Source organism: Mustela nigripes, chromosome 13, assembly GCF_022355385.1.
Source record: "Mustela nigripes isolate SB6536 chromosome 13, MUSNIG.SB6536, whole genome shotgun sequence".
Lineage (NCBI taxonomy): Eukaryota > Metazoa > Chordata > Mammalia > Carnivora > Mustelidae > Mustela > Mustela nigripes.
In genome coordinates, this window is record NC_081569.1 from 46953716 (window position 1) to 46972207 (window position 18492).

General features: G+C 37.2%; 1 protein-coding gene across 3 annotated transcripts in view; it reads left to right on the forward strand.

Moving 5' to 3' along the window:
* The window catches only part of MAP2K5 (mitogen-activated protein kinase kinase 5), a 266485-nt gene that overhangs the window by 88885 nt on the left and 159108 nt on the right, over nucleotides 1–18492 (forward strand). For all 3 annotated transcript variants that reach the window (XM_059372347.1, XM_059372348.1, XM_059372346.1), the window contains exons 10-12: nucleotides 5079–5147; nucleotides 5248–5329; nucleotides 17939–18000. In XM_059372347.1, the coding sequence (XP_059228330.1) occupies nucleotides 5079–5147; nucleotides 5248–5329; nucleotides 17939–18000 (213 nt within the window). The remainder of the gene's footprint in view (nucleotides 1–5078; nucleotides 5148–5247; nucleotides 5330–17938; nucleotides 18001–18492) is intronic.

An 18492-nucleotide genomic window follows, 5' to 3' on the forward strand; every position in this document is an offset into this window, starting at 1 on the left:
CATGTCTCTACCTATCAAAATTCTTAACACCCTTCAGGGGTCAGCTCCAAAGCCCACTCCTGTATTGAACGCACATAGATAAATCCTGTCACATATGGTCTGTCTATCACTCACTCACTTTTTCCTTTGAACCTCTCTAGAATTCTCCGTATGTGTTTCTTATGGATGTTATCACATACTGCCTTGTATTTTGCTATTAATATACGTGTGCATTCTCTCCTTACATTGAAATCTCTTTGTAAGTAGAAAACATATCTTATTTATCTTCTTGTCTTACTCATGGAATCATGCAGAACCTTGCACTTGGCCCTACATAGAGGATTGCATGTAATAACTAGATGTTCAACACATAATTTGTTGAATGACTGAATAAATAAATTTCTTTCATTTGTTCTTCATTCATTCATCTTTTGAAGCAGCGTCTTGAAAGGTTCAGCTCACATACAAAATAAACCACAGTGTTCTTTGTATGGACCATTGCTCTCACCTAGAATAGCTCTTAGTGTGTGTGTGTGTGTGTGTGTGTGTGTGTGTGTATGGGTGAAATGAAAGGTTAAGAGTTAGAAGTGCATTTGATCTTTTCCTGACCCTCTCCTGACTTTTGTGTGACTTCAAGCATGTCACTTGAACCTCTCCGTGACCTCAGCTGTGCAATGGGGCTGCCTCATGTCACAGAGGGATTGTGAAGAGCAGCAAATCACAGTCCTTGTCTAAACAGAATCACCTGCAGGGTTCTGACGCCCACATAGAATGATGAGGGAAATTTAATTTCCCAAGCCAAGTGGTCAGTTGGACCAACACTTTGAATGTCTGTGGGAGCAATTAGATGAGAGTCCTTGAAAAATCTATCCGTTTTCTCTTCCTACTCAAAATATTTCTTTTTTTTGTATTTCTAAATGTTTTTACTTTTTTTAGACTAACAAAAGAATATTGTAGTGTTTCCCCTTTCAGACTTCAGAGGTGGGAAAACATCATTTCCAGTATTTTTTCTTTTTTCTGATATTTTAAAAAGACTAGAAATACGTTGGGTTTTTATTTTATACCAGTGAATTTAGAAAAATTTCTACCTTCAAGAGAACATTTTGGAAAATGCTAACAAAAGATAACTGTTTGATAATGACTAACTCATGAAATGTGTTTCTAACTCGCTTTATTGGGGAGCGGGGGTGGAGGTAAGTGAGCAGTTGCAAACAGAGCAGAAAACAAATAAAAATACTGTTAGCCATCTTGGCAAACGGAGCCTTTTTATTTCATTAATGTATTCTATAAAATCTTTCAAAGTACAGCCCAATAGATTTCCTGTTATTTTTTATTTTTTAATTGGGAAAAAGTCACCTAAGAAGAAATTTCTTAGCTTGTATATAGCATGTGCTGATTATCATTCTTTGACTGCTTTGGGTTTCTGCTGCTTTTAAACTAGCATTTAAATGGACCATTTGATTAATCATTTGTATACTGACTGTAATCCTCCCAAATTTCCTTTCTGAGTTGTACATACTGTAAAAGACAATTATGTCGCCACAGATTAAATAAGCGAATTAAAACAGAATAGAGGCTTAATTTGACCTGTGATTTTGCTCTCCTTCCCTTTAGTGGAGCGTGTGCCACTCCAGCAAATAAATGAAGTCATCCATGACAGCTTGTGATGAATTGCCGTATTTATACTGTATATTTTAATAGCCTCACACTAATTTAAATTGAGCACAGAGTAAATTATAATTCAGTCACTTGACTGCTTATATTTAACTTGACAACTCATCCTTATTTGTCCTGGAGGTGTAGTAGAGAACAGCAGAAACGCGCCCAGGTACTTTAGCTTCTCACTTAACCCTTTCTCCCTGAAATCCTTCATGTGCAGATCCTCTCCAGTTTGAAAAAGGGAGCTCTTCCTTAGGAGGAAAAAAAATCACAATGATAATGAAGACTCGAGGAATCCATACTTTCCTTGTACTTTAAAAAAAGATTGGAATTTGCCAGGCTTTTTCCCATTGCTTTCAAATAAGGAATTGGACTTACTTTGAGTAGTTAAAAGCTCTCTCCCAGGAATGCCCTAGGGAAGGAGAATTAACCTTCTACCTACAAGTCTCCCAGAAAATGGAAGAGCATTTCTGTAGAGTTATTTTAAGGTGAATTTTACGTTCCCTCTTAAGTTCCAGAAAGTACTTTATTCACTTTTGCACCGTTATGGGATCTCCACTATTCTCAATCATAAGAGATACCAAGGATGATCCAGACACACTGGAATGCAGTGGGTTGGCCCCACAAATACAGTATTACTTGCTACGTTTTAGGTCAGTGTGGCACTTTTATTTATTTTGGTGCTTTTGCCTTCGGTGTTAAATTCAGTGGTAGAAATCAAGCAGCCTCCTTCCTGTCTAGAAACAGCTTCTTATTTACAGGATTATGGTTGTAAGGAGCACTGTAATTAAATCCCACATCACTTCATGGGCACTGCTATAAGTAAGACCCTGCGTGGGATGCTAGGTGTAGGAGTAGGGGGACTAGGGAAAGATGCCCGAGACTCAGTCCTTGCCTTTGTGGGACTTACAGCCGCTTTACCTCTCTAGGCTTGTGGTTTTAGTAGATAGGCATGAATGCCACAGCTGAATGTGAGAAGGTACAATAACAAGGGCCAGAGCTAGAAATAAATTCTGGTAGAGGGCTTTGGGGCTGGCTTCATGGAGGTGGTAGTGGCATTCAGGCTGGGTCCAAAAGATGAGAAACGTTTTTACGATTAGTAACTGTGGGGTGGAGTGAGGAGGCACACCTCAAGTTGGGGAACATAGGACCTGTGTGTGAGGCACCAGTACAAAGCACCCGTTTCTGTGTGGGTGGTATGGGGTGAGCATGGCTGCCTTTCATATCATCTGGCTTCACATGACAGTTGGGTTTGTGGTGGGGAGAGTGGGAAAAGGAGTTGGAATAACTAGATTGTAGAAGAATTCTTTGAATGTCATGCTAGAGTGTTAATGTTATGCTAGGCCATGGGTACCTAATTAAGGTGCTTGATCCAAGGGAATGATAGGTCTGCAGCCAGTACTGTGGGGTTAATGGCAAGGTGTTGGCTCACCATGTGGAATCCCATCATTTCTGGAAGGGGGGCCTGGAGATGCAGTATGTCTCATTAGTCATACAGAGTACTGAATAAATGGCATTTTCAAAACCTTAGATAAATGGTTCTCAACCTTACTATGGCTTAGAAATCAGGTGGAGAGTTTTTTTACAGATATTAAGATGTGGGCCCAACCCAAGATTGATTCCATTCTTCTGGGGGTAAGGCCTATACACCAGGATTTGTTTAAAGTACCTTCATGTATTGATATAAATACCTTTATATAAAAGTAATTATAACATGAAGCCAGGGTTGAGAATGACTGCTCTGGGGTAAATAATAAGTTCATTCCTTTTAGTAGTTATTTTGGGGTGAAAGAGTCCCTGTACTTGACATAGTGGTGTGAATAGTTTTGATATTTATGGCATGGAATTGAAACAACACTAGACGAATTTATTTTGTCGCTGAGTTTTATACAGGAACAAAAATGTAAGTGAATATTGTTGGCAAATGACTATTGATCGGGAGCAGTGTTTAAATGCTTCTCGGCAGTTTTGTATTACACTTACAATCTAGTTTAGTGAGAGCTTTTATAAATAACCCTAAAGCAAAAACTCTTGATAGAAACCAGCCATGCTTCCCCCCCCCCCACTTTCCCCTCCCCCAAGTGGATGTCAGTACCATAAAATGTGTGTTTTAGAATTATCCTTTTCTTTCCTTGCTCTATCAGCAGTTTTCAATTCATAATTTATGTTTTTTTTTTCTTTCCCAATGTGAGTGCATATATTCTGAGGTTGTAATACAAAATGTGGTTCAGTGTTGGATGGCGTATAACTGTGCTATCATGGTAATCATGAATGTTAAGTTTTTTCCTAGAAATGTCAAGAGCCAGAAACTCTGCCACAAATCTTAAAAATTATCTTTCACCTATTTTATTCTCAGCACTGTCCTTTTTTTTTTTAAGATTTTATTTATTTATTTCAGAGAGAGTGAGATTGAGCATGAGAGGGGAAAAGGTCAGAGGGAGAAGCTGACTCCCCAGGGAGCTGGGAGCCTGATGCGGGACTCGATCCCGGAACTCCAGGATCGTGACCTGAGCCGAAGGCAGTTACTTAACCAACTGAGCCACCCAGGCACCCCAGCACTGTCTTTTTTAAGTAAAAACAATTTCCCTTGAATTGGCTTCACTGAACTGTTGAGTAAAATTTGAACAGTTGATGGTCTCCTTTCTTAAGAAACAAGTGTTTGAAGTTACTTTATTCTAAGTAAACTTGTAAATTGTTTTACATTTCCATGTTACCAATCTTCCTCGGTGGTTGATACTTCAAGGAAAAACCGTAAACCACCAGGACATTCTAAGAGGCATCTGGGAATCAGGGAGGGACCTTGACATTGCTAGGCTGTGTGGCTTCTCAGCACCTTGGTTTCCTCCTTCAAAACAAGAGAATTAGATGAAATCACTTCTGTGGCTCCTTCAAGCTCCAGCATTTTATTACAGTATTAGCAAAGGAACATGACTTTGAAAGATATAAAAAGGTGACATGTTTTTAGAACTCTTTTTATTTCCTCATAGCAAAAAAAAAAAAAAAGTACTTTAAATTTATTTTTACTCCTCATCCTCTCTGCTTATCACCTAGTGTCTGAATTACAAGACAATTTTTTTTTAATGGTTTCAGGGTCATTCCTTTCTTCCTTTTCTGGAAATAACCAATGTGGCCAAAATAGGGTGTATAAATTAAGGGTGTTATAACTTAACTGACTTTTAAAGCCATTAATACTGACCTTTGAGACCTGGCTTTTTCCTTGGTCCCATCAATCACTTCTGTACCACCTCCCCCAATACAAAGGGTTAGGCAGATGTGAGTACAGTTCGTATTCCTGGGGGTTATAGTAGTGGAGAGGAAAAAAAGGAGCAATGAAGAGAGGAAAAAACATATTTTTTCCTTTTTGTATTTCATAGTGAGTATAGCTATACTTAATTTAAAGGTGAATATATGTGTAAATGTTGATTCCTTTGTGTATTTAGGTCATACTACTAGATATTACACTGGAACTTCAGAAGCAAATTATGTCTGAATTGGAAATTCTTTATAAGGTAATCTTTTCTTGGGCATTTTCTCTCAAAAAGCATCTTACGGTATTGGCTTGCAGGTGTGTTTGTTTTTTTAACTACCTTTGTCTTATTTTTGTTACAGTGTGATTCATCATATATCATAGGGTTTTATGGTGCATTTTTCGTAGAAAACAGGATTTCAATATGTACAGAATTCATGGATGGTGAGTTTTCCCTATTATAATACTTTAAAAATGATTTGGGAGGTAGCGTACTTTAAAACCTGGTTCTGATATAGATGTCAAGTAAAATTAAAAATAATTAATATATACTAATAATTATCTCCTTTATACTCTAAAACATCTCAGTGTTAGAGGTTCCTGGTGTTAAATATTTACAGCTGAGCTATAATTTCAAGAATGTAATTTCATTTACTTTTATTGAAAATTTAAATAGAACAGATTAAATGCTGGTCTAATCGGTAGTTTGATATTTGATTCTTCCCTACAATCTGTCTTTACTTGCAAAACAGATGTTCTGTTCTTTTAATGTTTCAATAGCCAAAACAGATTTTCTTTTAAAGAAATCTATTAACCCAATGTCCTGTGTCTTTTAGAAAGAAATCGGTTCTTAATTGCAAGATAAGAAATTGTTTTTCAACACAGCTGTTTAGCTAAGATGTGTTTAGTTTTCTTTGGACTCTAGCCCTTTCCTTTCATCTGTATTTTTCATTCATTTCTATGTTGGTAACTCTTTCTTGATCTGAATATTTGGGCAAAATGCAGATTCCTTGGAACCCTATCCCTGAAGTGATGTTGTCATTGTTATTTACCCATTTTAAATGTCTTTAGATTTTACATATTCAGTTTTTCAGTGTCTAGCACATTAAAACTCAACTTTCAGGGTGCCTGGGTGGCTCAGTGGGTTAAAGCCTCTGCCTTCAGCTCAGGTGATGATCCCGGGGTCCTGGGATCAAGCCCCACATTGGGCTGTCTACTCAACGGGGAGCCTGCTTCCTCCTCATTCTCTGCCTGCCTCTTTGCCTACTTGTGATCTCTGTCTCTTAAATAAATAAATAAAATCTTAAAAAAAAAAAATCGGCTTTTTTTTTAATACTCAGTTCTTTTGGGGGATTCTCAGTCTGTCACTAAAGCAACAAGTTCATGTGTTGTAAGACTTTTTAACAAGCCAACATTGGTACCTTGCTACTCTAATAAGGTATATCATGTGTCCTAAATTCAGTTTCATTAAAATACGTATTTATTGAGATGGCATATTTAATCACCATACAACTCACCATTTTGACATATACAATTCAGTGGTTTTGAGTATATTCACAAGGTTGTGCTACCTCACCATCACTAATTCTAAAACATTTTGATCACCCCAGAAACAACCTTAGCTGTTAGCAGCCACTCACTCTTCCTTCTTTCCTCTAGTCTGTGGCAACAATTAATCTACTTTCCATCTCCAGATTTCCTTATTTTGGACTTCTTATGTAAATGGAACCACGCAGCAGGTAGCCTTTGTGCCTGCCTTCTTATACTTAGGTTTATCCGTGTTGTAGCATGTATCAGTATTTTATCCCTTTTTGTGGCCAAATAATAACCCATTGTGTGGACCTACTACATTTCATTCATTCATTTATCAGTTGATGGGCACTTGGGATGTTTCCACTTTTGGGCTGGTAAGAAAAATGCTGCTCTGCATTTGTGTACAAGTTTTTGTGTAGACATACGTTTTCAGTCTTTTGAGTGTATAGGTCTAGGAGTTAAATTGCTGGGCCATATGGTAACTCTGTGTGTAATTTTCTGGGGAACTGCCAAACTGTTGCATTCTATTTCACACCATTTGCCTGTGTAGCTGCAATGTATGAGGGTTCCAATTCCTCCATGTTTTTGCCAATACTTGTTATTGTGTGTGTGTGTGTTTTTTAATAGCCTGGTGAGTTTTGATTTAGATTTCCTAATGACTGATGACGTTGACAGTGTTTGTATATGCTTATTGGCCATTGGTATACCTTCCTTGGAGAAATGTGTATTCAAATCCTTTGTCTATCTTTACCTGGCTTATTTGTGTTTTTATTGTTGAGTTTTTTTTTTTTTTTTTAAGATTTATTTATTTATTTGACAGAGAGAGATCACAGGTAGGCTGAGAGAGAGGGGCAAGTAGGCTCCCTCCTGAGCAGAGAGCCTGATCCACAGCTAGATCCCAGGACCCTGAGATCAGAACCTGAGCCAAAGGCAGAGGCTTAACCCACTGAGCCACCCAGCCGCCGCTTTATTGTTGGGTTTTGAGAATTCTTTTTATATTCTGAATACTAGGCTTGTATCAGATGTATGATTTGCAAATATTTTCTTCCATTCTGTCAGTTGTCTTTTCATTTTCTTGGTAGTGTCCTTTGAGGCATGTAAGTTTTAAAATTTGATGAAGTTTAGTTCATCTGTTTTTTCCTTTGGTTGCTTTAGATGTCATATGTAAGAAACTATTGAAAATTTACACCTGTTTTCTTCTAAGAGCTTTATAATTTTTGCTCTTACATTTAAGTTTTTGATCTATTTTTAGTTCATTTTTGTGTATGGTATAGAGTCTAAACCGTTCTTTTCTTTGTGAATATCCAGTTAGTCCTAGCAACATTTGTTAAAAAGATTATTCTTTCTCATTGAATTTTCTTGGCACTCGTCAAAAATTTATTGACCATGAAATGCATTTCTGGGCTCTTGATTCTCTTCCATTGATCTATTTTCCCATCCTTGTGGCAGTATCAGACTGTACTTGCTTACTTTTACTTTATTATTTTAGATTATTTTAGCTTTGTAGTTAAGTTTTTAAATTAAGGCATGTGAGTACTCCAGCTTTATTCTTTCTCAAGATTATTTTGGCTATTCTGGGTCCCTTGGATTTTCATATGAATTTTATAATCAGCTTGCCAAATTTGCACACACACACCAAAAAAAGTCCAGCTAGGATTCTAATACAGATTGCAGTGAATCTAGAGATCAGTCTGGGGAGTACTGCGAACTTAGCAATATTAAGTCTTACACTCCACGAACACAGAGTATCTTGCCATTTATTTTGATTATCTTTAATTTTTTTCAGTGATGTTTTATAGTTTTTGGTGTTCAAGTTTTACAGTTCTTTTGTTAAATTTATTCCTAAATATTCTTTGATACTATTCTATATTGAACTTTTAATTTCATTTTTAATTGTTCATTGATAGCATATAGAAATCTAAATGATTTTTGTGTATTGATTTTGTATCCTCCTACCTTGCTGAACTTGTATCTTAACCCTAATTGGTTTTCGTAGATTTCTTAAGGTCTTCTAGATAGATCATGGCACTTGCAAATAGGTGTAGTTTTTAGTTCTTTCTTTCAAATCTGGATGCTTTTTGTCTCTCTTCCTTGCTTAACTATCCTGGCTACCCTTGAGTATGGTGTCAGATAAAAGTGGTAAGAGCAGACATCTTTCTTTTGCTTCTGATCCTAGAGGAGAAGCTCTTAGTCTTTCATTATTAAGCATCGTATTAGTTGTGGGATTTTAGTAGATGTCCTTTATTGGGTTGTCAGAGTCCCCTTCTCCTCCAAGTTTCTTGAGTATTTTTATCTTAAAAAGGCATTAGATTTTTTAAAGTGGTTTTTCTGTGTTTATTGAAATGGTCATTCAGGGTGCTTGTGTGGCTCAGTTGGTTAAGTGCCTGATTTCAGTTCAGGTCATGATCTCAGGGTTTTGAGATCGAGCCCCATGTCATGCTCTATGTTCAGTGCAGAGTCTGCTTAAGATTCTCTCCCTCTCTCTTGGATCCTCTCCTACCTCATGCTCTCTCTCTCTCAAATAAATAAATCTTTAAGAAAAAAAGAAAAAGAGATGGTCAGGCTTTTAAATCCATTATCCCACAATTATGGAGCATTGCATTAATTGATTTTTGCATGTTGAACCAGCCTTGTATTGCTGAGATAATTCCACCTGGTCTTAATGTATAATCCTTTTTATATGTTGCTGGATTCAATTTGTTGTATCTTGTTAAGGATTTTTGAATTTATATTCTTAAGAAATATTGGTCTATAGTATTCTTTTCTTATAATGTCATTGTCTGATTTTGGTATAATGATAATTCTGTCCTCAAAAAGTGAGTTGGAAAGTTTTCTCCTCTTCTAGTTTTTGGAAGAGTTTGTCAAAGAGTAATATTTATTTTTCTTTAAACATTTGGTAGAACTCATCAGTGAAGCCATTTGGGTCTGAGGTTTTCTTTGTGAGTAGTTTTCATGGTCAAGTGTCATCTGTTGCTGATTATCAGAAGAAGTCCAAGCAGTTCTGCCCAGTGCATCTTAGTATGAAGTTCCCAAGAAATCACAGTGTAGTCAAGCATTGGATTTAATAGTGCTTTACTCACATAAAAAAAGAGACACAGCACGATCAGGCTTGGTAGTGAGTGTCAGCTCTCTGTGGCCAGCAGTGGGTCCTTCCTGGCAGCCTACGTAGGGCCCTTGGCCTACACACATTCCTTGTGCTGCAGCAAAAGGATCCTCCACCCCACCCCACTCCTGTGGCGTCAAAGATGCTGAAAGCTGGGGACATGCCTGAGGGCCATTGACACACATGCTTAAGCAAGACAAAGGAATACATTTAGTCTGAAACAGGGAAAGGTCTTTTAGAGCAAGGAGGTAAGCCCAGCACAGGCTGTGTAGGCTCTTTATCTGTTGGTAAGCACAGTGTTTTGTTTTGTTTTTTTTAAAGATTTTATTTATTTATTTGACAGAGAGAGAGACAGCGAGAGAGGGGACATAAGCAGGGGAGTAAGAGAAAGAAAAGCAGGCTTCCTGCTGAGCAGAGAGCTCGAGACGGGGCTCAATCCAGAACCCCGGGATCATGACTTGAGCCAAAGGCAGACGATTAAGGAATGAGCCACCCAGGCGCCCCTCTCAACAGTATTTTTCAGTATTTTTAATTGTAGTATAACATAGATAACGTAACATTTACCATATTAATAACCATTTTTAGGGGCACCTGGGTGGCTCAGTGAGTTAAAGCCTCTGCCTTCGGCTCCGGTCATGATCCCAGGGTCCTGGGATTGAGCCCCACATCGGGCTCTCTGCTCGGTAGGGAGCCTGCCTCCCCCTCTCTCTCTGTGCCTGTCTCTCTGCCTACTTGTGATTTCTGTCTGTCAAATAAATAAATAAAATCTTTAAAAAAAATAAATAACCATTTTTAAGTGTGTAGCTCATCAGCATTAACTGCCACCATCTATCTCCAGAACTCTTTGCATCTTGCACACCTGAGATGCTGTACCCAATAAACAATAACTCCTTATTGCTTCCTACCCCTGGCACCCAACATTTGATTTTTGTTTGTATGAATTCTGTGAATTGGATTACTCTAGGCACCTAATTTAAGTGGAATCATACTGTATTTGTCTTTTGGGCACTGGCATATTTCAGTTTGCATAATGTCTTTAAGTTCATTCCATGCTGTGGTGTGTCAAAATTTTTTTTTCTTTTTTAAGACTAAATAATATTTCTGAGTAGTTTTTTTATTACCAATCTCTTTACTAATTATAGGTAGTTACAGGTTTATTCAGAATATCTGTTTCTTCTTGAGTCAGTTTTGATAGTTGGTGGCTTTCCAAAATTTGTTCATTTCACCTAAATTATCTAATTTGCTGATATACAGTTGTTTTAGTATTCTTTTACAATCATTTTTATTTCTGTAAAGTTAGTATTAATTTTCCTTTTTTATTCCAGAATTTAGTAATTTGAGTCTTCTGTTTTTTTTTTTTTTTTCTTGGTCACTGTAGCTAAAATTTGGTCAGTTTCTTTGTCTTTTTCAAAGAACCAACTTTTGGTTTCTTTGGTTTTCTTTATTTTTCTATTCTTATGTAATTTATCTCTGCTCTACTATTTATTTCTTCATCTACTAATTTTGGGTTTAGTTTGCTCTTCTTTTTCTAGCTTTTTAGGGTGCAAAGTTAGGATGCTGATTTGAGATCTTTCTTATTTAATGTAGGTATTTGCAGGTATACATTTCCCTCTAAGCACTGCTTTAGCTACATCCTAGAAGTTTTGATATGTTGTGTTTTCATTTTCGTTTATTTCAAAGTATCTTCTAATTCCCACAAAGAAAATCCTTTGCAGTTTCTCTCTTGACCCATTTTCAATTAAGAGTGTATCATTTTCCACATTGAGTGTCCTTCTCTTGTTGATTTCTAATATTCTTTTGAGGTCGGGAACATACTTTATATGATTTTGGTCCTTTTAAATTTATTGAGATTTGTTTTATGCCTTAATATTATATATTTTGGAGAATGTTTCATTTGCACCTGAGAAAAGTGTATTCTGCTATTGTTTGGTGAGATGTTCTTTAGATGTCTGTTAGGTCTAGTTGATTTACAGCTTAAGTGTTTTGTTTTCTTATTTCTCTTCAGTATATTTCTATTCATTTTTGAAAGTGGATATTCTTCTGCATGTGGCTATCCAAGGTGATTAGCACTGGGTGTTATACACAACTTGTTGAACACTGCATCAAAATCTAATGATGTACTATAATTTGGCTAATTGAACATAATGTTAAAAAAACAAGTGGGATATTGAAGTCTCCAAGTAATATTTTTTGTTATCTTGTAATATTTTTTGTTATCTATCACTTCAATTTATGTTTCACATGTTCTTTTGTTAGGTGCATATGTGTTTATAATTGTTCTATCTTCACAATGGATTGACTCTTTTATCATTATAAAATGTGTTTGTCTGTAGTTACTATATTTGTCTGAAAGTCTGTTTTGTCTAATATTATTATGGTCATTCCAACTCCCTGTTGATTACTATTAGCTTGTTATATCTTTTGCTATTCTTTGGCCTTAAACCTATTTGAGTCGTTGAATCTAAAGTGCATTGCTCGTAGACATCATAGAGTTGGGTCATTTTTTAATCTCTTCTGCCAGTCTGTCAGTACTTAATCCATTTACATTTAATGTAGTTACCAAGAGCATCTGGGTGGCTTAGTCGGTTAAGTGTCCGACCCTTGGTTTCAGCTGAGGTCATGATCTTGGGGTCTTGAGATGGAGCCCCACATCAGACTCTGCACTCAGTGTGGAGTCTGCTTGGGATTCTTTCTCCCTCTGCCCTTTCCCCCTCCAAAATAATAACTAAATCTTTAATATAATTACCAGAAAGGTAGGTTTCATAGCTGTCATTTTACTACTTGTTTTCTTTAAGTCTTACATCTTTTATGTTCCTGTTTCTCCATTACTGCTGTATTTTATGTTAAATAGATATTTTTTAATGTATTGTTTAAATTCTCTTGTGGTTTCTTTTACTGTATTTTTTGAGTTATATTTCTGGTTTTCCTAGAGATTATAATTAACATTTTATCTTGTAATAACTTAGTTCAGATTAATACCGACTTTTTTTTAGTACATAAAAACACTGCTCCTCTATAGCTCCATTCTTTCTCTCTCCTTTGTGCTGTTATTGCCATATAAGTTACATCTTTATAGGTTGTATGCTTATTAACACAGATTATACTTATTGTTTTATGCTGTTCTCTTTTAAATCAGATAGGAGAAAAAGTCTTAAAAACAAAAAATACACTTATCTTGTCTTTTATGTCTACCTTATAGTGACCTTTACCAGTGTACTGTATTTCTTTGTGTGGATTTGAGTTACTGTCTGGTAACTTTCCTCTGAAATTCTTTCAGTCTGAAGGACTCCCTTTCATTTCTTTAAAGATTTTATTTTTTTATTTTAGAGAGAATGAGGTCAAGCAAGGGGGGAGGAGCAGAGGGAAGGGAAGAGACAGAGCATCTCCAGCAGACTCCAGGCTGAGCACAGAGCTCTACGTGGGGCTCCATCTCAGGACCCTGGGATCATGACCTGAGCTGAAACCAAGAATCAGACACTTAACTGACTGAGCCACCCAGGCGCCCCAAAGTTGACACATTTATAATACTTTAAGTCCTTACCTTAAAACATTCACTTGATCATCTAGATTTACCTGTCTTTTTTGAGATGACTCCTTTCTGGACTTCAGCTGCCTAAAGCCCCTCCCTAACCACTCCTTGGCAGCTTCCCTTTCCTTCATGCTAATCAGTCCCTGAACACTAAAATTTCCCACTTTTTGCAATTTGTTCTCCAGTTCCCATCTTTCTGTTATTTACTACATCAGCTCTCCTACAATTTCATTCCCCTTTCCCAGATTGGACTTCCTCCTTCCAAGATCTTGTAGACTTTCAGGTATGACCTCTCCTAGTTGCTTTTGCCTCCACCTGTAGCTTAGTCACATATGCACCCACCTGGCCCTCCCTGCACATGAAGGGCTGCCCGAGGTCAGGTGGCGCATCCCTTGCTGGTGTTCTCTCCACCCGTCACCCTCTCTCTTTTGGATCTTCCTTCTCTATAATACAGCAAAATATACTCAGAAATCTATGGACCAAAAACTGTGGACCGCGTTCTATCATTTCCCTTCCCATTGCCGTTAAACTTCTTGACAACTTTCTCCCAACCCTAGTACTATTTCTTTAGTGTAGATTCTCACTGTTTTAATTCTTATATTAGTCCTTTGTCTCTATTTATTGAGCACTTTCCTTCAGACACTGTTCTAAACCTGGGAATACAATAGTGAATAGGACTTAATTCCTGTCATTGTGGCACTTAAATTCTAGAAGGGGAGGTTAAGAAGAAACACACAGTACACTCTCCGAGAGGGATAGATCTTCCTAGAACATAAAGCAGGGCAGATGATGACTATAGGAGAGGAGGAGCTAGAGAGGATGGTCACAGGTGGCTTTTTTATGGGAGTGATATTTTAGCAGAGACTTCAGTGTCAATGAGGCATACAGGGAAGATCACAGGGAACATCTTCAAGGAAGACGATCTGGTATAAATGCACAAGGTGGGAGCAAGTTGGTGTAATCAGGGCCCCACAAGAAGGCCAGAGTGACTAGCAAGTAGCGGTGCGAGGCTCTGGGGCTGGACAGGGGGCCAGAGAAGTAAGCAGAAGCTAGATTGTGTAGGCCATGTAAGGAAGTTGAATTAGGGTGCCACTGGAAGGATTCAAGTAAGGAGGGCCATGATGTGTCTTCTCATTGAGTAAAACAATCTTCTCAGAAATGCTCAAATATAGCATCTCAGAATATATGCCTATGTTCTTGGATTGTCCTCTTGAGAATACATTTTTTTTTTCCCCCAGAAAACCATGTTGTAGAGGAAGAAAGGGAGTATCAAGTACTCGTACTTGAAAGAAAGGGCTCTTTGTTTTTTTCAACTAATAGGCTAAAAGAGCTGCTTCTGAAATTTTTGCTTATGGTTCCGGATTTTAATTTTATTAGTCTTGATAATAATCATGGTCATTTTAAGGAAATGGTCATTTTGGGATAATATGACAGTATTGTTGCTTCTTGTTCATTTACCTCATATTTGTGTTTATCTTACATGCAAGACACTACTTTATATTTTAGCCCAGTATTAGGTTGAGCACAGACCTTACACTGTGAATCCTTTTGGCTTAGTTGCATGAAAATGATAGCCCTAAGTCATCAAGAGAAGCATATAGTTTGGCAGTTGAGATGGGGTTTTTTGCTAATATATTATCATTCTTCCTCCTGGTTCCTATGGTGGATAGTGGCATGCAATGAAATAACTGGCTTGTGTGATCTGAGGCCAGAGAACTCAGGGAAGTGACAGGTCATAGAGAGCAAACCAGTGATGTCCTCTCTGATTCATGAATAAAAGGTTTAAACCAACTATGCAACATAGAAATGAGTTTCTGAATGCGTTGAATACCAATGTTTCAGCTAAGATTAAATATCTGAGTTGTAATGGTAATATCACATTACGAATGAACTGTAAAAAATGTTCACATGTAATTCTTAAGCTCTATGATGTTATGGGGAAACCTTTTAAGTGTTTGCATTTCTGGGAGTTCAAAGGCTGAGACCTTTCCTGAGCTCCGCCATCCCCTGACTCATGGCCGTGACTTTCCTTTTTGGGACTCAGTTTCCCCCACTTGTCAAAGTCATTGGACTGATCTTTAATGTCCGTCTAGCACGAATGTTGGGTGAATTGCCTTTTGGGGATAGGCCTGTGAGATAGAAGTAATAGTAAAACTCCATGACAATTCAACTGAAAACTTTCATTTTTAGCCAACGAATTATTTAATCACACAAAGAGAATGTATTAAGCTTAATAGAATCTCTTGATTCTGAGTGGATCTGCCAGATCCTTTTTTTTGCCTCTGACAGTTCTTTCTAATGATTATGTCAAGGGCAGGATGAATGTGATGACACAGAGCCAGTATATATTTACCCACGTAGATAGCTAAGGAGAGTGGGATATATCGGATATTTAATGGATATTTACAAAAACCAGTGAACTACCTCAAAATGGGATTCTTTTTTGGCTTGTTCTACCGAGAAGGGTAGTAATATAATCTCTGGCTTTTCCATTTAGCTCATTGACTATTGATTGTCTGTTTAGCTAATTAAACCCTGATTTACATCTTATGTAAAAAAAAGAAAAGGTCTCAGTACTTCTTACCAGTGTGTGTGAATAGATTTGCTCCTCCTACTGTTGAGCCCCTCAGGCTTCCTTCCACTTCTCAAGGCATTGGTTCAGGACACTGCATTTGTCGGTCTTCCAAATACCAGCCTGTAAAGCTTGATCTTCTTGAGACTGTTTATTCTTGCAAATGCCAATTTATTTGAAAGATCAATGAGAACATGAAATGTTTTCTTTTCCCTTTTATTTTTTCCCTTTTATTGCATCTATAATAAAAATGCTCTTTTAGTAAATAAAGATGGTTCACTTCTTTGCAGAAGTGGTTTTTTTTTTCATTATCTTCTGGGTAGCACCCAGAGCCAAACATAAAGTTGAGCCATGCCATGGTTTTCCAGCTTCTTGCAAGAATCTAGAAACTACACGTCACAGTTATCTAAAGAAGCAATCATTTTTCTGCTTTTAAACAGCATAAATACAAAGTCAGTAGCTTTATATGTATGCAATAGATATCATTGGTTTTTATAGAAAAAAATAACTTTTTCCTGGTGTTCAGCTTTAGGAAAACTTGACATATAAAAATACTCATATTTGTGAAATGCGCTTAACTTCATTTAAAAAAAAATAACATGTTTCATTTTAGTATCATATGCGGCATACTTACAAATCATCTAGTAGTAAAGTGGTTTAACATGAATTTTTAGCCTCTGATTGAAATGGAAATTATTTCTCAAATACCCTGGATAATTCCTCTATAGAACTGGAAGACTAGGGGCACCTTAGTGGGTCAGTGAGTTAAGTGTCTGCCTTCTGCTCAGGTCATGATTCTGGGGTCCTAGGATCGAGCCCTTTATCAGGCTCCTTGCTCAGCAGGGAGTCTCTTCCCTCTCCCCCTTCCCCTGCTTGTGCATTCTCTCTCTCTCAAATAAATAAATAAAATCTCCTTTAGGGGCACCTGGGTGGCTCAGTGGGTTAAAGCCTCTGCCTTCAGCTCAGGTCATGATCCCAGGGCCCTGGGATCGAGCCCCACATCCGGCTCTCTGCTCGGCAGGGGGCCTGCTTCTCTTTTTCTCTCTCTGCCTGCCTCTCTGCCTACTTGTGATCTCTCTGTCAAATAAATAAATAAAATATTAAAAAAAAAAAACTTAAAAAAAAATCTCCTTTAAAAAAAGAACTGAAAGACTGCACCTCAACTTGACTCAAAGAAAGATGAATACGTACTGTTAAATAACTCTCATACAATCATATTGTCAGTATGAGTGAAGTAGTGGTTCTCTCCCTATCTTACTGAAATTCTTCTATTACTTGTGTGAGATTGAAAATGTAACAACCATACCCAAATTTATACTTCCAAGTGAATATTGGTTCCTTTAACATAGTTACCTGGGAAAGCAGTGCAATTTGTTTTCAGCAATGTCAGTGTTCCCATGGTTCCTTCTTTTGAAACTGCCTTCAGAGCAGCTATACCTACCTGGTGAGGTTCTCATGGACTTGAGTTTATCTGTTGGTTCATTTGACAGATATTTATCAAATGGCTACTATCTGCTAGTAATGCTCATTTTCAGGTGAATGAAAACATAAAACCAGTAAACAGCACGGCCCTGTCCTCCTTCTGTTTACAGTCTAATGGTTTGGTTTTTGGAACCAATTGATTTGGGAAAGATGAAGGATGTTAGTGAATACCATTTTAGTGAAAAATATTATGAAACAGGGAGATTGGTTTTTCTTTTCTACTTCATAAAGTGGTGTTCGGAGTGATATCAAAGAGAATTTTTAAAACATTTTGAACTGAGTATGTTTGGAATAGATGGATTGCTTGTCTTGGTACTTAATTTGAAAGACAACATTCATTTAGAAAGATGTTAGTAATACTCTCTTACTTTATTATTTTTTTATGTGCATTTTGGACCTTATAGTTACCGCCCTTTGTTTAGTTAATTTGCAATTTGCAAATTAAGTCTTGGTTTACATTTGAGAAAAACTGTTACACAAGGTAGATAGATACCTAAATGTGGTTGACCTGTTGATCTTTAGTTTTATGTATGTATTTAATTTTGCATTAAGTAGGGAGTCATAGCCTGCCCTTGACTAGTTTATTTTGGTTTTTAAAAGTATGTGATTATACACTGGAAAATAAAATGGAAATATCTAGCTACGCTTCATCTGGTAGTATGATATTATGTCATAAATAAAATTGGACTAAAAACCAGTTTGACCTTAGACATCCAATGCACAATGTAGGAAGAGAAGAAAAAAAATATTCTCATAGTGAATACGCAGAGGAAGAACTCAATGCAGCATTCTGGTAGTTTTATTTATAATAATGCAACATATCTGTCTCTACAGGGGGCTCCTTGGATGTATATAGAAAAATTCCAGAGCATGTCCTTGGAAGAATTGCAATAGCAGTGAGTATATATGGCTTCAACCTTATGAAATTGGGGTGATTGAATCTTACTAGTCTAATCTGTTCCCCTTATATCCTCAGGATGTTTTCTTTCTCTTCAGTCCTTGTTGACTGCCAGGGCCTTTTCTGCTCTCTTTTGTCATTTTTGCATTTTCTTCTTTTCATAGACCAACCCACAGTAACAATACAGTCACATGACATACTTCAGGCTTATGGGGACTGTGACCTCTTCTGCTTTCATATGTTTACATGGCCTTAGTATGTTTGCTAACCAGTAACATTTCTAGTTTCTTCAGCAAGAAAGTTGTTTGGTATTTCAGGAAAAAAATTGAGGGTTGCTGGGGGGTGGAAGGTAGGGAGAGGGTGGTTGGGTTATGGACATTGGGGAGGGTATGTGCTGTGGTGAGTGCTATGAAATGTGTAAGCCTGATGATTCACAGACTTGTACCCCTGGGGCAAATAATACAGTATATGTTAATTTAAAAAAAAAAAA